The sequence below is a fragment of the Apodemus sylvaticus genome, chromosome 10 (genome assembly GCF_947179515.1).
Source record: "Apodemus sylvaticus chromosome 10, mApoSyl1.1, whole genome shotgun sequence".
NCBI lineage: Eukaryota > Metazoa > Chordata > Mammalia > Rodentia > Muridae > Apodemus > Apodemus sylvaticus.
In genome coordinates, this window is record NC_067481.1 from 75,563,618 (window position 1) to 75,585,313 (window position 21,696).

General features: G+C 48.4%; 1 protein-coding gene across 7 annotated transcripts; it reads right to left on the reverse strand.

Annotated features, from left to right (window-relative positions):
• Positions 1-1,836: 1,836 nt before the first annotated feature.
• Positions 1,837-19,737, reverse strand: Mgat1 (alpha-1,3-mannosyl-glycoprotein 2-beta-N-acetylglucosaminyltransferase). 7 transcript variants are annotated; one of them, XM_052197372.1, is made up of 4 exons: positions 19,348-19,456; positions 18,079-18,498; positions 16,409-16,520; positions 1,837-4,354 (listed from the first exon to the last, which is right to left on the reverse strand). In XM_052197372.1, exon 4 carries the CDS (start codon positions 4,229-4,231, stop codon positions 2,888-2,890), a length of 1,344 nt encoding a protein of 447 aa, XP_052053332.1. In that variant the 5' UTR covers positions 4,232-4,354; positions 16,409-16,520; positions 18,079-18,498; positions 19,348-19,456; the 3' UTR covers positions 1,837-2,887. The 7 variants fall into 7 exon arrangements, with proteins under 7 accessions (XP_052053332.1, XP_052053330.1, XP_052053327.1 ...); XM_052197370.1 differs by lacking the exons at positions 16,409-16,520; positions 19,348-19,456 and adding an exon at positions 19,588-19,737; XM_052197367.1 differs by lacking the exon at positions 16,409-16,520.
• Between the last annotated feature and the right edge of the window lie 1,959 nt (positions 19,738-21,696).

Here is a 21,696-nt window from a genome sequence, read left to right on the forward strand (position 1 = left end):
CAAGAGTGCCTTAACAAGGAGCGAGCAGACCCCTTGGGGCATACTTCAAAAGCAAACAGAATATGAAGAGACCTCAAAAAGGCACTCATTTCAAGGAAAAAAACTGAGAAGCACTGGCTGTTTTTAAGTATCTGCAGCTTTAGTGGGCCTCAAGTTATCCCCTGCCTCCTTGTCTTGCTTTGTATGTCCTGGGCTCACTCTAACCCACCCAGCATCCAGGCCAGGAGACTACCAGCTGCAGAGTCCAGAAGTCTGGTGTCACCTGCTGCCTTGGGGTCAGAGGCAGCTGGGGGGCCGGGGGGTGGGGTGGGGAAGGCAGCACTAAGGGACAAACTAGTATCTGTCCTTTACAGAACCAGTATCTCGGTTACTGACAGCATCCATCTATTCAAATCCTGGGTCTGCCTGAACCATCCCTACAAGCCTGATCAAGTTCACCTCCATTAGACCTGCCTGTCCTTTGGTGAAACTGCAACGACACCGCAGCGACACAGCACTGGCGGGGCTCAGAACAAAGCTCGTGGCCAGTGACTGCTAAATACATTAAGTGCTGAGACCATGAAGTCCGGACAAACTACTCCCCACTCTGGTCAGGGTTGATTCTCCTCTCTGATCCCTGTGTCTGTAGCAACAGTGAACCATCTCCCTTTAAAAATCAAAATAAATGTCAAATAATCCATTTCAGAGCAACAAGGGGAGACACAACCAAAGCCACAAAGTTAAAGACTGAGATGTGTGAAATGAGTCCACTCTATCGTCTGCATCCCTGAGCCCCCGAACAAGACCCCTCGCTCCCTCGCTCCCACTTCTTCCCTTCTGGATAGAGCTTATCCAGTGATCTCTACGATCAGTGGCAAGATCCAGATTTGATTCTGTCATAAGTCGGTGCCTCAGTATTCAAGAATCAATTTGTTTTTTTTAAAAAAAAAAAGGGGGGGGGACTGGGGAGGTAACACAGCTAACAGAGTTCTTGAAATACAAGCAAGAGAACCTGGGTTTGACCCCCAGAACCTATGTACAAATGCCAGTTGTGGCAGCACCAGGAGGATGGAGACTGGTGGGTCCCTGGAGTGGGTCCCTGGAGTGGGTCCCTGGAGTGGGTCCCTTGCCAGGCAGCCTGGTATAATGGGTAAGTTCTCTGCCGGTGGGAGCCCTGTCTCAATAAGTAACACGGGCAGTATTCTGAGGAATACTATGACTCCCTTAAAAAGACATGTATTTGTATTCTCTCTCTCTTTCTCTCTCTCTCTCTCTCTCTCTCTCTCTCTCACACACACACACACACACATACATACACACACACACACACACACACGGAATAAAACTTCCCAGAGAGTGCTACCTGTGATGAGTGAAGTTTCCACAAACACTGAGGGTGGTGGGGCAGACATGCTCTGGTTGTCAGCATAAATGGTTTTCTCACCACCCCAACCTGGAGCCTCAGGTGTCGCCGCCGCCGCCGCCATATAGCCTGCCACATATGTGGCACAACTTGGAGGGTCTGGATGCCAGGGTTTTGCTATTTTTGTTTTGCAGACCACTCCAGAACCTACGTGCCAACCAAGGAGCCTGTGGCCAGCTTGAGATTAACAGCAGGCCTGCAGCCTAGGGCCCTCCTCACAAGCTAGCCTTGATACCTCACTTGGCCCCATCCTCAACTGTCCCTGCCCCAAACTCCCCCAACTCTACTTTGGTTGTCATTCTCCTTCCTCGAGGTGTCCACTTGCTTCCCCACGTGTCTAACTCTCTCCTGTAGACTTTACTCTCTCCCTTTGCCAACCCCTCCCCCACCCCTTCACCTCCTTCCCTAGGACACATACACTTATTTTTCAGCAATTCAGCCTTTACTTTTATTTTTGAAAATAATTCTGTGGATTCCATTTTCTTCCATGAAACTAAGATCAGGCAACAAAGACACACAAACTCTTCTCCGACCTGCCACCTGCATCTTGGCCTGGGAAGATGTGGGAAGGCCGGGGAAGGCCGAGGACAGGACCAGCTCAGGGCCATGGCTGTCCTGGTCTCAGCTGAGGCAGCCACCAGGAGCAATCCCTCAGGGAGGATCCTCTGTACCAAACCCCAGGGGAGAAGAGGCATGGGACCCACTGTCCTCCACTGGGCTGGCACTGATTCCTCCTAAAGAATGTGGAGGGAACTAGCTTTCAGAAAGGAGGAGGGCCACGGGCAAGAAGGGGGTGACCACGCACAGGCTTCCGCCTGCCTCCGCTCCTGACAAGCGGCTCCGCCACTGGAGAAGTCAGTCCTGCTTTCATTCCTACTTCCCATCTCACAACCCCACACTGCTCTGCTGCAGGGCAAGAGCGAAGGCAGCAGGAGAGAAGCCAGGAGGCAGTGAGCCGGCCACCCAGCCAGCCAACCCAACCGTGACTCCCTAACTCCCTGTGGTGAGTCTCACTTGACCACACATCCTTTCCTTCTTCCATCATCGGGCCCCACGCTGGAGGAAGGTGGGGACGGGGGACAGGTACACAAAGTGGGCTCGTGGACTGACAGGAGCCAGACTGGGGACTAGAGGCCTGGTGAGGAGAGCTGGAGCTGCCACGCCCTCCACAGATGCCCTTGGGCCTTGGGGAGAACTCAAGACACTACAAGCCTGGCCCCAACAGGCCCAAGCCTCCCCATACCACACAGTGGTTCTTGTTCAATACGCCCTGACCATACCACACAATACTCCCTTGACAACAGGAGTATAACCCTCATCCTATTATTTGTGCACTAGAATGCCACTTGGGGAATGGCCAGGACAGAAAAGGAAGATCTGCAGATCCACGAGGGAGACACCGGCACGATGGTATAGCCCAGGACAGGCAGGCCTGCCTCGGCTCATCACACAGCAAGGAGAGCCAGGAGAGAAAGGCAGGTGCTGCTAATTCCAGCTAGGATCATAGCCAGTCCACGTCTGTGGGGGTGCCAGGTGGACACGCCGGCCCCGGAACTGGAAAGTGACAATGCCACGGTAGCCAGCCCTGGGGACACCAGACTTGAGGTCATCCATGACACCCAGGGCCTTAGCAAAGGCCTTGAAGCTATCTCTGCTCGTGTACTGTACCCGCACCTCCCCCAGTTCCTTCCGATCATTGGTCCTCACTTTCTCCACCTGTAGCTGGGGGGCACCATAGACCCGGGCAAGGAAGTCCCGGTCATAGGCCTCCTGCTGCAGGTACGACAGGTCCAACTGCGTGAAGGGTACAAACTGCTGGTTCAGCTTGATGAACTTAAGATGCTGGTCAAAGAACTGCCCATGGCTCACACCCTTGCGACCAAAGGTCATAGTTCTTGAAATTTCTGGACGAATACAAGCCCGCCCCTTCCGCTGCTCAGGTCTGCGCATCCAGTCGTCCCAGAAGGCCTTGGGCCACTTGGGCTCCAGTTCTGCCCACAGATCAGCCAACAGCAGCCATCCAAGGCCAGGAAAAAAGTCTGTTCGATAGAGCAGCTCGGGTCTGCTTGAGTCTACCATCTGCTCCTTGCCATTGTCATTCCAAGCAGACACACACCAAAGGGAGGGATCTGTTCTCAGCAGCGGGTAGGTGGCCTGGAAGTACTCAAAGAAGTCTGGGGCCACTTCCAGATCATCCTCCACTACCACAGCGGCTGGGAATTTGAACTTGTTGAAGATCTGGCCTAGTGCCCAGCGGTAGTGCCTGGCAATCTTGTAGTAACCCTGGAACTTGCGGTGGTCCGGCTGCACGGCAATGTTACTCAGGTCTGGCTGCCGGATGTGTGTGACCGCAGTGCCATAGGAAGCAATGACCTGGGCTGTCTCTTCATGCCCACAGTCCTGACTGACAATAATGGGGAAACGCTCGGCCGAGGGCCGATAGTGCAACAACTTATCCAAACAGCGCCGGACAGTGCTGCGGTCGCAGGCAATGACCAGGATGGGGATCTGCACTGGTGAGGGGGTCACAGGCACACGGGGCCAGGCTGGAGGGGCCACAGTGGGCACTCTCCACCTCTGCCTCCACAAAGAATAATGCTCCTTGATTTGCTGCAACAGTCCCCGCTGCCGCTCCAACTCCGCCTCAGCGTCCTCAGCCAGGTGGATGACCTCACGGGTAAGGCTGGCAGGGTCATCACCAAGGGCACCGTCGGAGGGCAGCCTGCCAGGTGCTGGACGTGTCCAGAAGAAGAGGAGCAGCAGGGCATTCCAGCCCACAAAGATGATAGCACCCCAAAGCACAAGCCCTGCAGACTGCTTCTTCAGCATCCTGGCCCCCACAGGGGAGGGCAGGCGAGGGAGGGCTCAAGGCTGCCTTCGGCCTGCCCGGCTCAGTTCCCCACAGTCTAAGGGTTTATTCTTCTAGGCTGACAGTAGGAAGATGCCATGTACCTAAAGAGGGGAGAGAGAAAACCAATTGTTACTTCAAGTTTGTATAATTCCACACAGCAGTTGAAGAGGGGGCACAGGTGAAAGACTGAGGAAGGAAGAGAGGGTGGGTGATGGCAGGATCAAGTTGACATGTTCCCTCCACCACTTCAAAATGAGCTAATGAGTCCTCAGAAAAGCAATGTGACTTTGACAAGGAGGCAGAGAATGATGTTTGGATAGAGCCAAAAAATAATAAAACAAGATGGAAAAACAACTCCTGGTTCCTCCCACGTAGATTCCATTTCCTATCTTTCATCCAGTCTGGTTCAAAAGGAGTGAGAGGTAAGACCATGTAACCCCCATTCCTCAAGTCAAACTGCACTACAATTACTGATTTTTAAAAAATCAAATGTTTTAACTGACTTAGTAAGGAACACAACTCGAGCAAACGTGCGTCTCTGTGTCGAGGTCATTGTGTTTGATACAATGACATCAGAAGCCAAGCTGGGCTGCATACAGCTCTCATGGGTACAGAGGCACTTCCCACAATACCCAAGTCATGGAATCAGCCCCGTCGGTGACAGAGTAACAGATACACAAATGTGGTTTAGATACACAATGGAGCAGTATCTGCCAGAAAGAACACAATCCTGTCAAAAGAATTGAAGGTCATCGTGTTGCAAAAGCCAAACACACGTACCATTTTCTCAGTGTGGTAACAAATAACAACTTCAAAGTGGAAGAGAGGCCAGTTATGGTGACACACCCTTTTCAGTTCCAGCACTTGGGAGGGGGAGGAGGCAAACAGGTCTCTGAGTCTAAGGTCAGCCTAGACTACAGAGCAAGTTCTAGAACAGCCAGGGCTACACAGAGAAACCATGTCTTGAAAAACAAGGGTGGGGTGTGTGGGTGTGGATAATAGAAAAGATCTAGATTATTAGGGAAAGAAAAGAGCCTGAGGTCTAAGAAGGGACAAGAGGAGGAATAGGGAGGGTGCGTACAACCAAGGCACGGTACATGCATCACTGTGATAGCAATATATGAACTTTAAAAGCCATGATGCCCAAAATCTTAAGACATTAAAGACTGTTGTCTGGATGGAAATAGCATGAGAAAGCCAAAGAGTACACTCAATACTTCTGCAGCATCAACCACAGATACACAATACCACACCAGGGGGAAATTTCATATAACAGAGGAAAAAGAAGTTAAGAAAGAAAAAAAACTATAGAAAATGAGCCAATAATGGTAACTCATAAGAAATACCTACAGTCCTTAAACATATCAAAAAAAATGTTCAACTTCAAGCATGAGCAAAATGCACATTAAAACTATCTTGAGATGATGTTACTCATGAGACTGGCAAAAAAAAAAAAAAAAAATTAAAACCTGACTTCGTCTCTTAATGACTGAAGAACCTAAGTTCTCAATTTGGGGTTGGAGGAATCAGTTGAACTTTGGGGTGAGTGAATATAGTCATTGTCTTGGTTACAGTGATAGATTAATGGATATGGAGATATATATATATATATATATATATATATAAATAAACAAACTGTACCTTTTAAATGCAACTGTCAATTACATTCCAATAAACCTCTTCTTACAGAAAAGACACTAAGTGGCTAGACAGATGACTCAGTAGTTAAGAGCACTTGTTCTTGAAGAAGACCAGGGTTCAGATCCCAGGACTCACAAGGTAGCTGACAACCATCTACAACTCCAGTTCCAGAGGATTTGGCCCTCCTAACCTTTGAAGGCATCAAGAATGCATACATACAAGTAGGCAAAATATGCATAATATAGAACAAAATAAATCTAAAAAAATTTAAGACACGAATCATTAAGTAAAATTGGATGCAGACAGTAAGTTAAAGTATATATAGTATCTGACAGTCACTGAAGTATGTAAGAACATCCTAATTCTTGAGAAATATACAGTGAAATACTTAGAGGCAAAAAGGCTATGAAAAGATGCCCTCAAGTAGTTCAGAACAGAACTTACCATAGCTACACAGACTGAATGGAGCAAAACATTAATAAGAGGTGAACTTGAGTAATATCTATGAGACTTTGTTTTTCCAAATAGTTTCTTAAAAAAATAAAATAGGGCAACGTGGAGTCCATTTCTGAGCAGCGTCATCCATTAGCACCGCCCCAGCTGCAGATGTGCAGTAGGGAGGCAGAGGTGAGCAGGTTCACCTGGGACCCATCCAATCACATCCCTCTCCTGCCAGGATCGGACGAGAACAAGCTTGCTCTGCACTCATCCCATTCTCTGTCCTAACAAAAACCTTGAATCCCAGAGCTGCAGCCCTCGGATCTGAGTCCTGTCTTTCTAAGCCCCTGCCTGCCCCCACTATTGGTCTTCCTCTTAAAGCCAAGCACAGTTCCAGCATGCCATCTAACAGAAACTTTGGGCCACTTGCACTGTCTCATTACACTGCTTTCTTGGGAGAGTTGAGAGATCCACCATTTGCCATTTCTCCTTCGGTGCCCTTCAGAATGTGGTCAATGTTAACAACTTTCCCTGAATTCCAATGGCCAGGATTTCAGGGTATTCCCCAACTTCCTGCTTTTTAAATAGGTGACCAAATAGGGAAAAGTCTTTAAAACAAAAGGATGGGACAAAGACAAAGAAGCAGCGTTAGGAATTATCTTAAATGCTGTCTTCTGGGATAGCATAATGTTCCTGACTTGTCACTTCAGGTCTACCTGTAAGTTCTCAGATGGTGGCAAATCCTCAAGGAATCATCTACCTACCCTTCAAGTGACTTTACTTTCAAATGACTTTTCGATTCTTCTAGATGTTGAATTAGGTGCATGGCACCCACTATGGTGCAGAGCAAAGCAAGCCTGGATTGCCTGTCAGCAGGATTTTTAGCAAGTCTACAACCATTTAGAGTTGTCGGATGTCTCAAAGAAAAACCTCCCTCAGGCTCTAAGTCTCATCCTACCCTCTTCCTCAGCCCTTCTCTATGAACTCTCCAACAATACTTGAATTTTTTTTTTTTTTTTTTGCTACGAGAAGGCACAGTTCCGCTGCTGAAGCCCTTAGCCACCTCTGCACACAGACTCACCAGGTTTCCCTGTGCCATGTTCCTACATAGTATTCAGGGCAGAATGTTCATCCATGTCTGGATGTTAGTACTGTATGAACATACAATGCCCATGAATGATGCTCTCTACTGCATATGCCATGTCTATTAAGTATGATCCTTGGCTGCCGGGGTGGACGAGAGCCTCCAGGGAACACTGCTCAGAGTCCCCTTGGGTACCATATGAAGTTTGGTACAAGATTTTAAGATACTAATAAATAATAATAATAATAATAATAATAATAATAATAATGAAAGCCAGATACTCAAGAAGCAATGCTTGGCATCAGCCTGTGATTTCACATCTGTACAACTCAGTTTTTTCACCTCTTAAGATGGAAAGAATAATTGAATACCTCGGCAAGTTGCTTTAAGCACTGGATAAGATATTCCACAGTACCAGCTATATAACAAAGTAAATGGCAAGTTAATCTGCCTTCAGATCATAATAGTGTACCTCCCCATTACCACCCACACCAGAGAAACTGGCAAAAGATGGGGCCGGCGCCACTCGCTGCCAGACTTCAACGTCAGCTGGACCTGAAACCAACACGGGGTCTTCAGTGTGCATGCCTCACACCTGGACAGTCCCTCCACTGCCATCTCCAATCCAAAATGCACTGACAAAAAGTTTTCAAAACCCATTTGATAATAAAATCTTGCTGCACCTCATTTGGTAGCATCTGATCTACTTTGATGTGAGGCTATTGATCTTCTCCATTCCACTTGGGTGTCTATTCACATTTTGCTACAGAAATAAACATGGTGGGGCCATGGTGCACTGTTCTGATTTTATAACAGAGTATATACTCTAGATGAATTTTTTCTTTCAGAATTTTATATGATGTATGAACTTTGATCACATTCACACACACACACACACACACAGAGAGAGAGAGAGAGAGAGAGAGAGAGAGAGAGAGAGAGAGAGCGCAAATCTACCCACAACTTCCCTGTCCTCTTGTTTTGCACTCCAATTTGTGTTGCCCATACACTCATCACGGTTGTGCAGCCATTCCTGGAACATGGTGGACCTACCAGGAGCAACATTTTTTCCCTTAATTTATTCATTCGCTTTAAGATCACTTTCACAGCTCCCCTCTCTCCTCAGAGAAGGGGCACCCCTCCCATTTCTGGGGAGCCAACCTGTCCTGCACATCAAGTTGCGTCAGGACTAGGCACATCCTTTCCCACTGAGACCAGACAAGGCAGCCCAGCTAGGGAAAGGGATCCAAGGGCAGGCAAGAGACTGAGTCAGAGAAGTACCCACTGCAGTTGTCATGGGACCCACAGAAGACCATGCTGTACGTCTGCTACACATGTGCAGGGCCTGAGGTCCAGTCCCTGCATGCTCTTTGGTTGGTGCTTCAGTCTCTGTGAGCCCTGTGGCCCAGGCTAGTTGGCTCTGGAGGTCTTCCTGTGCTGCAGGAGGCCACACCTTTATTGTCTTCTCCTGCTGAAGCCAGCAGCTGGCCACAGCTCCTGTCAGGGGTTGGGCCTCACAAACTGTTCCCACTCCATGTGAGCTTCAAACGCTAGAAATGTAAGCAGCCCTAGAAGTCTCAGAGTGATGCCAGGGTTGAAAGTTACCATTCACTGTCCATTCTTGGTTCAAACCCTCTGACCTGTTAACCGGAACTGTTTTTTATGAATATTGTTTTAACAAGCTGGAACCTCTGATGTAGTTCCCCAGCTAACCTGATCCACCTGTGGCTTCTCTCTAAACAACCTTCTGGTAGCAATAGGATCTTGAATACCTTAATATTCAAAGCCATCAGAAGCTGCCACTGCCCACAAGAAAAAGATGAAAACTTCTTAGTCTGACAGAAATTGGCTTCTCAACAGCAGACTTTCATCCCAATGCAATGAATGTCATTTCCAACCGTGAATGACGTTGGTCCCATACAATAGACTCAGAAGGCTACTTATTTCCCCTGTAACTACTTTTGTACACTGTTGTGTCTTTGCTCCAGAAATGTTACCCAGTACCCCACCCTAGAACATTCACATCCTCACAGCCTGCGACATCCCAGACACAAGCAAGCCTCCCACAACTACTCCACACTGCACTCTCTCCATGTTGTTACGGAATCCGAGACCGTACTTCCTTAGTTCTCACCTCACTCCTTAAGAACAGAGGCTCTATGTCCTCTACACCCGACTCGGGCTTGGTCAATGTGGACAGTGTGATGAGAGGTTGCGTGAAGGACCATTTGTTGTAGTAACTAAAGACTGGAGAATGGCGATACAAACAACAGCAAAACTGAAGAACTGCACTTTCCACAGATGACTGCCACACCTCACCTCCTGTGAGCTCTTTATTCAAAATGATGGATCGTCTTTCCTGGGGGGATGGGGGGATTCCACATTCCCTCGTTTTGATTCTGAGACCTAGGACTCCAGACAAAGTGAGACGCTGTGACTCCTATAGGTCATGCCTAAAAGACAAGACAGCTGAGTGTGATGGAGGGCACCTGTAATCTCAGCACTCAGGAGACAGGAGACATACTGGAAGGTCGAGGCGAATCCAGGCTACAGACCAAGGCAGGACACCGAAGGCACTCCAGCCGACTGCCAGAATCAACCACAAAGTACGAAAGGGAACCAGCCCCGCGGGACTGCAACATGAAAGCCCACTAAGTTTGGGATGACTCATTATAGCAGTCAGCACTTGAAATCATGAGAAAATGGACGGGAATTCCTGAGATGCAGGGTGAGCGCTCTCCCGACCTGCTTCCTTCAGGTCCCCAGCCCCAGCCCCAGTACTGAACTTGAAGACTGCTATACTCAAACCCATTTCTTACCAGTATTTTTTTTCAAATAACAAATTACTTCAAAATTGTTTGGCTTAAAACTGTAACAATCACCTATTTCCTCATCCAACATCAATAGTTGAAGAATTTAGAAAGTGGGGCACAGAGGGAAGGACCTGTCTCTGTTTTACGTTGGGACCTCGGGTTGGAAGACTCAGAAGCTAAGACCGGCCTCCTGTAGGCGCGTGTTCCATAACAAGTATGTAACGTGATGTCGGTGCTGGCTGGAACACCATCCCATGTTCCTTTCACTCGGCCCAGGCTTCCTCTGAACTCAGTGGCTGGGTTCCACAGAGGAGGAGGTGCTGCAGGACCCCACACCCAGGCCAGCTGAAGTGTCTGCTTGAGGCAACCTTGGCTCACTCTTGCTCTATTCCTAAGAGAGAAACATGAGGTGGAGAGCTGGCTCAGCTGTTAAAAGCACTCGCCGCTCTTCTACAGGACCCGGGTTCAACTCCCAGATCCTAGATGGCAGCTCATGACCCTCAGTAACTGCAGTTCAAAGGGCCTCTATACTGCTGCCCAAACATGCATGTGGGCAAAGCATGCACACACACAGATATTGTTTACAAGAGAAATGGAAATCCTGCCAGTGAGAGAGAAGAGGACGAAGTTAAACCGCAACAGCATGTGGAAAGGGGCCACTTGAGAAACCAGTTTGCCATACTTTCCTTAGGCCCGGCATGGTGGTACATGCATTTGATCACAGCACTCCAGAGACAGACGCAGGCAGATCTTTGTGAGTTGAAGGCCAGTCTGGTCTGCAGAGCAAGCTCCAGGACAGCCAAGGCTACATAGAAAAACTCTGTCTAAAATAAATAAATGAATAAATAACCAAACCAAGACAAAACAAACAAAAAAAGCAAGCAAATAACAAAATAAAATATCCATCAACCCTGGACTGAGTTTTTAATACATCAGTTCTGAGATTTGCCTGTAATGTACACACTCAAAACTTGCTTTCATATTTCCAGTGTTTTTAGGACTCCTGTGAGGAAATTAGCAGGTGAACCCACACCACCAAGTACAACAACATTTGCACAACGGTGAGGTGAGGTGAGAATCAAGCCCAGTCAGTTGCCAGGTGGCTCTGGGCAAGTCCTGCCAATCTCTCTGGGGCCTACTCACATTCTAATCTGAAGGACAGCCTAAGAGCAGATTCGTTTCTAAGACTGTACACAGTGCAAGTTGCCTACTTCAGCTGATGATCCTCCTGCCTCAGCCTGTAGAGTTCTGACCTAGCAAGCGTGCACTATCACATCTAACGCTCCTGACTCCTTGCCCCTCTCGTCAAAGGTGTTTCTTAAACAAGTAAACAGCAAATAGTCACCTTCCAAGCAGGAACAGGAAAGCAATCATTGCCTCTAGCTTTAACACCAAGTCTCGGATGGAAGAAGCAGTAATGAACTGTCCCTCCCACTTAAACAAGTACAGAGCACACAGTACCCACCACAGATAACGGCTATCTAAGTGAATTACTTTCTTGTCATACTCTGATGTACCAGGCTCCATAATTTCAGAAGGAAAGAAGAGCTGAAAAGAAGGCCAAGTAGATATGCTAAATAATTCAAAGGTATGGAGGGTAAGACCTAGGAGGGCTGCAGGCTATTCACCTGGGGATAGGTCAAAGAGAAACACAATGCAGCTACAGCCCGGCAACAGACAGCCAGAGAAAGCCCTGAAGCAGTTACTTGAAAAACCACAGCTTCAGTTCCTCTTCTGTAAAAAGACAACTGAGTTTGGACTTCTCCGCCATCCTTGATGTCTGGATGAGAATCTCAATACCCTGACGTCCTAAGTAGAAAGTGAGTTTAACCTGTTGCAATGTCATGGAGTTTGAACACTGTAATAGAGCCTTCTGAGATATAGAAGCAAGGATGTAATGTTGCCATTACTGGTGATCTCCATACTAAAAAGTCAAGGACTGGTGACCGACAACGGGAAGAGCCCAGACTCAAGGACACTTCTAGCCTAAATAGTATTAAAACAGGCAGGCAATAAGGCTGGCCAACAATATTGTCAAGCATGAGAGCCATCACAGTTGCAAATGTTAATAAAAATGAAGTTTCACCAGAAGGCCACTCTTCCAGGGAGACCGCGAATGGGTGGGCCACGGTCCCTCTGAACCACATTTTGCAAGTGGGGTGGGGGGCTCTGCACCTCTTGGGGGACCCCTGTTCCAAACATATTAGCAAGGAAGCTAGGAAAAGAGTTGTCTTGCCAAATTACATATTCCAACATTGAGTCAAATTTTCCTGAGCAAAAACCAGCCCTAGTAACTATGAAGCCTGGACGCTGGGGTGAGGCTTGCCTAAAGTCCACTTTCCACTCCAGTCCCTCCACTTCCTCAGGGCGTCCTCATCTCTCCCCTGCCTGCACCCCACGGTGCCCTCCGAGTTTCACAACAGCCCCTCCTGGAGAAGCAAGCCACCCTCCCTCCAGTAGCTGAAGGCCAGGAATCCTGTAGCTGTGCGTTAAGTTCTCACTTCCCCGCGCGGGGGAGACTGCGCGCTGCACGGCCCCGGGCGGGCCCGGCACTCTCACCGCCCCGGCTTTGGAGCACACTCGGGACTCAGACCCGACTACCCTGGCTGCGCGGCCTCCCTTTTCCGTGCTCCTTGTCCTCCTGGGACAAGCCCCAGCACTGAGGACGCTGGCGTCCCAGGCCCAGCTCACCGGATCCTCTCAACTCACCCTGCCTGGAACCAGGCTCGCCCGGGACCGGCAACACCCAGCGCTGGAGCGGCCTCTTCCAGTCTGGTTGGCCTTCCTGCTAGCCTGCAATGTGGTCCTTCCCCGGGAGGGCGGGGCGGCGCTCCCCAGCCCCTAGGCCCCTCTGTTGGTCCCCGCCCTGCCACGGGCGAGTCCGCGCTGGCCCCTCCTTCCGGGGCCTTCCTCTACTGCTGACTTCCTGATCACCGGTCAAGATCTAAACAACCGACTGGTCTTCCCAAATCCCCCAACTTCGAAAGGCAGTGGTAGCAGATATTTGTTTGGGGCCCTTTCCCTCTCAGTCGCAGCTCCTGTGTAGATGCCAGTCCCACTCACACCCTCAGCCTCGTCCAGTACAGACTTTTCCCAAGTGTCCCATGTCCAGCCCAGTGAATCTAGAGCTTCACTGACTTTGAAGGGTGCAGCACTTGGTGGTGTTAGAAACGTTTCCTCAGCAAGAGGAGCGTTCACCAACCCCAATACAGGCTACTAGACTATTGCAGACTATTAGTTTAAAAAACAGCAAGAGAGGGGGGCGGGTATGCAAGCAACAAGTATGAGGTTTCAAAAAGGAGGCTAGGGAGGAAACACCTGCTGCCCACGCTGGGGAAGGGCCAGCCGGCAGTTTCAATTCTTTTCTTTCTTTCTTTCCTTCTTTCCTTCTTTCTTTCTTTCTTTCTTTCTTTCTTTCTTTCTTTCTTTCTTTCTTTTCTTCCTTTTCTCTCTCTCTCTCTCTCTCTCCCCCCTCCCTCCCTCCCTTCCTCCCCCCTCCCTTCCTTCCTTCCTTTCTTTCTTTCTTTCCCCTTTATGGGTGGGGAAACCAAAGTTAGATCTGTACACAGAACCAAAGTCCTAAGGAGGAAAAGAACCGACCATAGACTTTTAAAATAACCCAAAAAGTGAATGGAGGAGTGCCATGGAAATCCCTGATCTGTATTCCTTTGTATTTTAAAGCAAAAGAAACATGGAGGGGCCTAGGAGGGCCAGGGAGACTCATGCGGACCCAGACGAACAGAGTACTTGGCAAGGCATACCTCCATAAGCCTCAAGCAGTCTGAGAAGGGAGGACAGATGAAGACCAGGAGTTTCAGGCCCTGACTTGGATGTCAGCAGTGGCCCCAGAGCACAGATGATTTCTGAGATCTGAGCCCTGCATAATTAGCAACTCAGCACAAGCCACATCTCACTGGTGGACCATTTTGGAATCGAGATGTCTGGGAGTCCCCACTGCCCAGTCACCTGGCACCACGGCCTTTACAGAAGAAGCCTTGGCTCCCACCACCCTTGGCTCTGTCACCCAAGAGGGGAGCAGCAAACCACAGGCTGCTCAGCGAGTGCCTCTTCAGAGGGCGGGCGCTGCTGCCAGTGAATTACTTGATACACTCAACCAGGCAGAGCCTCCTACCTACAGACTGCACTCCGTGTTCCGGAGCCCAAGCTAACTGGGACTTTAGGTCTGTGTTTACTGAATTATTTTTCACTAACTTGTTCCTACAAGACACCAGGAATTATGCAGAAAGTAGGGCGTGCCTTAAGGGTCCTGTGGGCAGGTGAGGAAGTGAAACAAAATTGTAAGGAGACACTAGGTACAGAGTCGCCCTTCTTTCCAAGCCTGCTTCCTTGACCTCTGTACACTCTCCCAGCATCTCTGCAGAGTCCAGCATCAACCGATCTTTCAGAGACATCTGAGGCTTTGGGTATATGTCAGCTGTAAAGTCATAAGTCATAGCCAGATTTTAGATTTAGGCATTCCAGCTTCCAAACCTGGTACCCACGTCCTTGAGAAGGACTGCTGAGACGGCTTTGTGCCTGTGTGACAGGACATGGTGGGGCAGCAGAGAAACCTTCAGAGCAGCAGTGGAATCCTGCCCTGGAGTAGAGGGAAGGGCTGACATGAGTGAAGAGGACTGTGTGGGTGTGGGATGTGTGCGCCCACTATTTCCAGTGTAGCTGACTGCGCAGACTGTGACAGGAAGCTCAGGCCCATGCATGTGCAGAGAGGATGCCACTGTTTAGATACTTCAGGCCTCTCTTCACTTCCTATAAAAAGGAATTAGGGGACTTACAGCCTTTACATTCAGTGCCAACATGTGAGAAAAATGACCAAGCTCCCTGCAAGTGTAAAAGGTTGGGAAACTAGTCTGTAGATATCCAAAATATAAGGAGCAGCGCCACCAACCTGGGTAAAGTCCATACACAGTGGGTACTGAAGATATGAAGACCGGGCAGCCCAGACCACGCCAGACTGAGCTTCCTGCCAAGGCAGTTAGACAGCAAGCAGGTCAAGACACAGTGACTCCCCACCACAGCCATCTCTGCAGCACTTGGTTTAAATTCCAAGGCTCACAAAATGATCCCCAAATGCAAAAAGGCTACCTGCCCCCTCCTCCGGGGGAAAAACAAACAAACAAACAAAAAACAACAACAACAAAAAAAAAACCCGGGTACAGCATAGAATTTGGATTTGGTAAATTTTGAAACAAGAGTAATAGTCAGTATTTGCTCTAAGAAACAAGCGTGTCAGCACTGAGGCCTAGGGCTCTACAGAGGTTGGGGGGGCGGGGAGGGGGGGGGGAGAGAAAGGAGGAAATGGGAGCTGGGTGTCTAGACCCTGGAGGCGAGCCTAGGATCAGATTATGTGCAAATGGAAAAACAGGAAGATCTAGTCACCGAATAAGAAAGAAGTAAGAGGTAGCATGCTTGCCTGCCTATTCTACAACCACCAAAAAGGAACTAACAAAGAAAGTCAAAACTTCCAGGAAAATGCCCCTCACAAATTACAACTTACACACCTGAAAGTGCTTTAAGTTTGGAAAGGATTCATGCTCTGAATTTCTGAAGAGATCTTGGCTTAAAGTCATAAGAGGAAGCAAAGGCAACAGCAACGTGTTAAACTAGTGTTTAACTTTCCTTTTTCATTCTTCCTAACATGCCTGTCCCAAACCACATAGTGATACAGAAAGACACTCAAGCTTATTAACAGACCACAGAGCAATGCCTCGGAAATCTTTCATTAGCTACCTGTGCTTCCTTTTAGAATAAAGTAAGGTCTAAACAATAAATTCAGTTAAACATCCCCACACAACGTGTGATTAAATTTATCACCAGTCCTGGCTAACAGCCTGACACACTTGAGTGTGCTAACCACATGAGAAGGCTTGGAAGAAATGTCTGGCAGAAGAGTCACAGGAGATGGGAGAGCTGGGCTCTGGCAGGTGAAGACAGTCTATCCGCTCCTGTTAGAGAGGAGAGGACTTACCATGGAAGCTGTCAGGGCACCCAGTATCTGGCAGGCTGATGCTAAAGCCAACTCAGCGCTCTCACAGGAGGACTATCAGCATATGCCACACCCCTTCAGTGAGCTCTTCCTGCTCAGGGCTTCCATAGCTCCTCCTCAAACTAGAAAAACAATCCCCACACTCTTCCTTAAAGAGGGACAGTGGATAACAGACCTGACACTTAGAACGAGATGTCAATCAATCAATGCAGCACACCTCCTCAGTGCTTTGGGTGCTTCACTCACAGGCCAGGAGGATGAGGAAGTCTTCTAGAACATATCATGCCCTGTAGGTGGCCCAGAAGGCATGGCCATAAGAAATCATGATCCCCACACATAAGCAAAGACTGGCAACCGTGCATGTATTGAGTGGATAAAGGGAAGGTGACATATCCAACTATGATTCATACATAGCCTGGTCTCTAAGGGGTGCAGACAAGCTTCAGACAAGAGAAAGATCTCAGAGCCAGAAGACTTATTCGGGGCAGCTTCTCAGCCTTCAGGGCTCCTTGGACAAGAAGAACAGTCGTTGTCTTCAGTGACTGCCATGTATGTCCCTCTGTAACTGACTTACAGGCTCAATGAGTCTAGCTAGCCCTGGACAGCACATGCTGCCTCAAATTCATCTGCTGAGTCCCTAGCTTTTTGCTGTTGACATCATCACTAGGAAAAGCAGGCACCTTGGTATAAGTAAACTGAACTTTAAAAAAACTTTCGAGGAAGGAGCAGGCATGTACCAAGACAACTGAGAACAAACTTGCTTGGGTTATGAACAACCTAAAGAAAAACAAAAGCCCAAGAGATGTCAGTGTGGAGACAGTTGTCACCTGAGAAAAGATCCAGCACCCACTCCAAGGAACGCAGTTCTTCTCACCAGCTCTTTACACTTAAAACTTCCATCCCCAAAGCCGACAGGATCCCTCAATTTAAGTTTTCCTGAAACTGTCCACCTTTATATAACATGATGAAACAATTGCCACGCGGGCCTTTAATCAATATGTCTGCTGCAGCTCTAGCCAGCATGTTTATTCGATAAAAGAACGGACTTTCATCCAGAGCTTTTCTATGTGTTACAATAAACGAGAAACCAAGTCAAGTCAATGTTGCTGTTTTATATGTTCAAAGCCCTGGGTACTTTCAAGATGCAAAACTTTTCCCTTTGTTCCTAGTAGCAACCTGACTGAAAGATCTGTGTGAAGAGAACAGGACACAGGTAATTACCATATCTCAAGTAGCACATTGACCAGGAAAGTCTGAGCTAGACCACAGATGTTACTGCTCCCCAAACTCAAGCTCTGTTTTGGTTCTTTCCATGAGATTTCATGACCTAAGCTTCCTTACTGAGGAAGACAGAGGAGAGACCATTTAGTAAGTTATCTAACCATTTCCTATCCACCCGCCCCTCTCCCCACCCCCCTTGAAGTCTTATTCTGTTAATAGATTCCCAAAACAGAGCAGTCTGCATCGGCCAGAGTAATCCACTTCAGCCTTAGCCCAGACTGATTTGAAATCCTATTATCTCACTAGAGGAAAGGCTTTTAAAGGTAACTAATCCAACAGCTCTCCAGAAGCCCGATTTCCTTGCAGGCTCTCCTTGACCTAACCTCACCTACCCAAGCTCACAATCCTTTACCACTCAGTGAAGAACAGGAGAGCAACAACTCTGCCCCTTGAAAGAGTGAAGTAGAGGCGACGCTTCCTGTACACCATCAGGATAAGGGTTCTTTCTCCTCAGGACCCGGGAGTTTGCCACGACTTCCGACATGGCTGCATTCCCAGACCTTTCCCATTCACATTTCCTGCACAACAACAAGGCACTGAGTGAGAAAGTAACAGAAACCTTACCTTTCTTTTCTTCTCTCTGTTGCTTCCCTGGAGATCATCAACAACGCCTCCCTCTAACCGCCAATACTTCATTTCCAAAACTGAGAATCAGATCCACCAAAGTACAGCTTCTCTCCACTTATCCAGGTCCAAAGTCCATGGCCGCGTGGTGGACCCTGATGGGGAGGAGTCTGGGGGGGGAAGGGGTGTGTCCGGGCCCCTCCCCCCCCACTGCTGACTTCAGTGTCCCTCCCAGGCACGTGTTACATCCCTTCATCCAGCTGGCTTTTAAACCTCAGAAGCTAGTGGTAGAGATTTTCCAGGGATTATGCCATCTCTTGCTCAGACAAGAGAAATCATCCACTTGTGTTCGGCTGGGGCTCAGGAGAAGAAACAGGCTTTAACACCAACATGGCCCAGGAGGCTGATTTCTTTGTAGACCTGTGGAACATTTAAACAGTATATGACTCTAATACCTACCCAAATGGATTTCTAAGACTTCCATATTTACTACTCTTTTACTGTGTTCAGTCAACAAACTCTCTTAAGTACTCCACACAATTTGTATAAAAAGTACATCCTTCATGCACACACGGTATCCCCATCATTTTGAGCATGTGTTAATGTGTGTTTGTGCCACACCTATTCTCAGTACAGAAATGTTACCAAAAGTACTGTCAGTATGGGAAGACTGTCTTGTAAAAAAATATAGAAATCAGGGTCTACTGTTCTCAACACCACCACTTACTAATCTCTCAAGTCTCGTGGCGTTCAGTGTTTTAATCTACCTCCTGTCACCTGGACTAAATCCTACCCAGACCTAGCCTCTGACACCTTTCACAGACATTCCCTGCAACTCTCACCTCCAACACTGGTCCCAAAACTAAGCCAAGGATGTAATTCCCAATTTCTTTCAAACTGCTTCCTAGGGCCACTCCCGAGAGCACTCTCCTAGAATATTTGAGGCCTGTGTCCTGTTTGAAATAGCCCCAGTTTCTCAGTTTGGGAGCCCTCCCTGTTGCCCCATCCCCTGTCAGTACAAAACACACACACACACACACACACACACACACGCACACGCATGCACCCCTCTTCCTGTAGGGGCGTGGCCGACACATGACAATCCTCCCCCCCCACCCCCGAACTTAACTCCTCCCACCCTTCCCTTCCGAACCCCACGCTCAGCGCTCAGCGTTCTCACCGCACAGTGACACAGAGACCCTCCCCGTACTCAGAACCCTCCCTTCCGCAGCGCCCAGGACTCAGTCCCTCACTGCACCGGCTGCTTACCTGGGCCCCGCCCATCGGTCCTGGCTGGGAGGCTCGACCCTCCCGGCTCCAGATCCAGGCCGGGGCCGGTCCCAGCCGCCCGCAGGCCCCACCCCCTCGACCCCCTGAGGCCCGGCCCTCCCCCTCGCGCTCCTTTTCCCCTCCCACCAGGCACCGCAGCCACTTCCGCCTGTCCTCCGGAAGTAGGTCCTGGGCAACCGCTGGCTCCCCACTTCCCCCACCCCCCACGCCATCACCAACGCCGCCACGGGAGCACGGGAGGTGGGTCTGCACGCTTGGGCCAGTTCTACAGTGTTCACGAGGTGGAGGACCGGCGTTGCAGAGGCCCCTGTGAGGATGTAGCCGGGGGCTCAGGGCGGGAGCCGTACACCGGAGGAGTGGGGGGTGGGGAGGGGGAGCGGAAGCTGAGGCCTAGAGCGGGAGCGTGCGTCACTCTGTGCGGCGCGGGAAGTAGCGCGCTTGCGCCGCTGGTCCTCCGGCCGGTCGCTCGCTTTGACGCTCCTGCTGCCAGAGGAGGCAGGAACTAGGGCGGGAAGTGGAGGCGGAACCTGCGCGGCTGCCCTGCCTCTATCCCAACGCCAGGACGTCGCCTAGCAACGGCCTGGTTGAAGTAGCTTCTGTCTCAGACCCTTTTAGGCACTCACTATGCTAACAGCCAGTAATCGCCAAAGCCTGCTACAACAAACCTGTTACTGAGCTGAGCTTCCTGCGAAGAAAAAGTTTTATTTCATTCATCACTATTTTCCACTGCCTCTCTGGGTGAGGTAGGACCTTTCTAAAAGGATGGAGAGCACCCGGTTACTGTTTACTGAACATGAACTGTGCTGTGCATATCTAGTAACTGAATATCCACAGGTCAGAACCCCAGATATGGTCTCTGAGAGCCACAAAGGTTTAACGGAGGCTACAGAGATGTTAGAGCGGACTCAAATCTTACAGGGTAACTGACCAGATCTGTGACACTTGGTCACATGGTCACGCCTCTAACAAGTGCCAGCTGACTTAAAAAGAACCTACTCTTAAGGCTGGAGAGAGGGATCAGCAGCTAAGAATACTTGCTCCTCTTATAGAAGACCAGAATTCAGTTAGTTGCATCAACATGGGTGTTTAAACCCAACTGTGACTTCAGTTTTTAGAGATCTCGTACTCTCTTCTGCCTTTGGTCCACCAGGCATGCATGCAGTGCATTTCTGTGCATTCAGACGAAACATTTGCTTACAGAAAGTAAAAATCTATTAAAAACTACACTCAGAAGCACTGGACTCAGAAGACCAAATTACGTTGTTAATTTTCCTGGAAACATAATACCCTTTTACATCTAGGGATTCTGGTTTTTATTTTATTCGAGTTCTGCTAGCAACCATCTATGATACTTGGAAAAGTTGCTAGAACTTTATGTACCTCAATTTTCTCATAACTACACTAGGAATAATGAAAGTCCTCATCTTGCTTAATTAGTGTGACCACTGAATTATGCACAAGTGCTTAGATATCTACTCCCAACTCTTTTATGCTTTTTTTGGTCCCCTCCAGCCTGTCTCTTCCCACCTCCATTGTCTTTGTTTGTTTATTTGTAACTCACTGAGTCCAATTAGTGCTGGAATGTTTGCTGATCTTGTTGGCTTGATCTCCAGCAGATAACTATGAGAATACTCAAATCCAGTCTGAAAGTGCTTGGTTACCCCCAAAACCTTTGTGTCACCAGTTGAACCGGTGAGCATAGTTATCAGACTCTGTTTCAGAAGGAAACAGTCTTACAAAGGACATGTTTTGATTTCTTATATAGTCTCCTTTTTCCTGGTCATTCTGCCTTCCTGAGACTCCCTTTTTCATAGTCTCTCTCTGAATGTTTAATTCATTAGTCATTGCACGATTGTCTAAAATCATTCCCTTCAGCAACTCCAGGTGGTGAGGATAGAATTTTCTAGAAAACTAAATTTACCCCTATTCTTTTTCCATGTTCTTCGTAGCTTTTTAAAAGATGTTAATTTAGCTAGTGTTTCTACTTCAAATGTAAAACAACAGACGATGGGACAAACCTAGACATCACAAAAGCTAAGGTGTAAAGCTAGAGACGGCATAGATGCTATGAAAAATATGAGTAAAATCAAAATATTAAGCAACATTTGGGAATTTCACCCCTTGAATAGAATTGAGGCTATGTAAGTGCACTTAGAACGGGAAACACCTCTCCGCCTCATTTCACCATGAAAGGTCTATACTCTTTTGTGTCTTACCCTAACATATTTAATCCTTGAATTGTGATTCTGATTTATTCTACTTCGGAAATTTCTTCCTAGTTAAATTATGTACTTCTTAAGAGTAGACATCCTATGTACCTTAAAACCC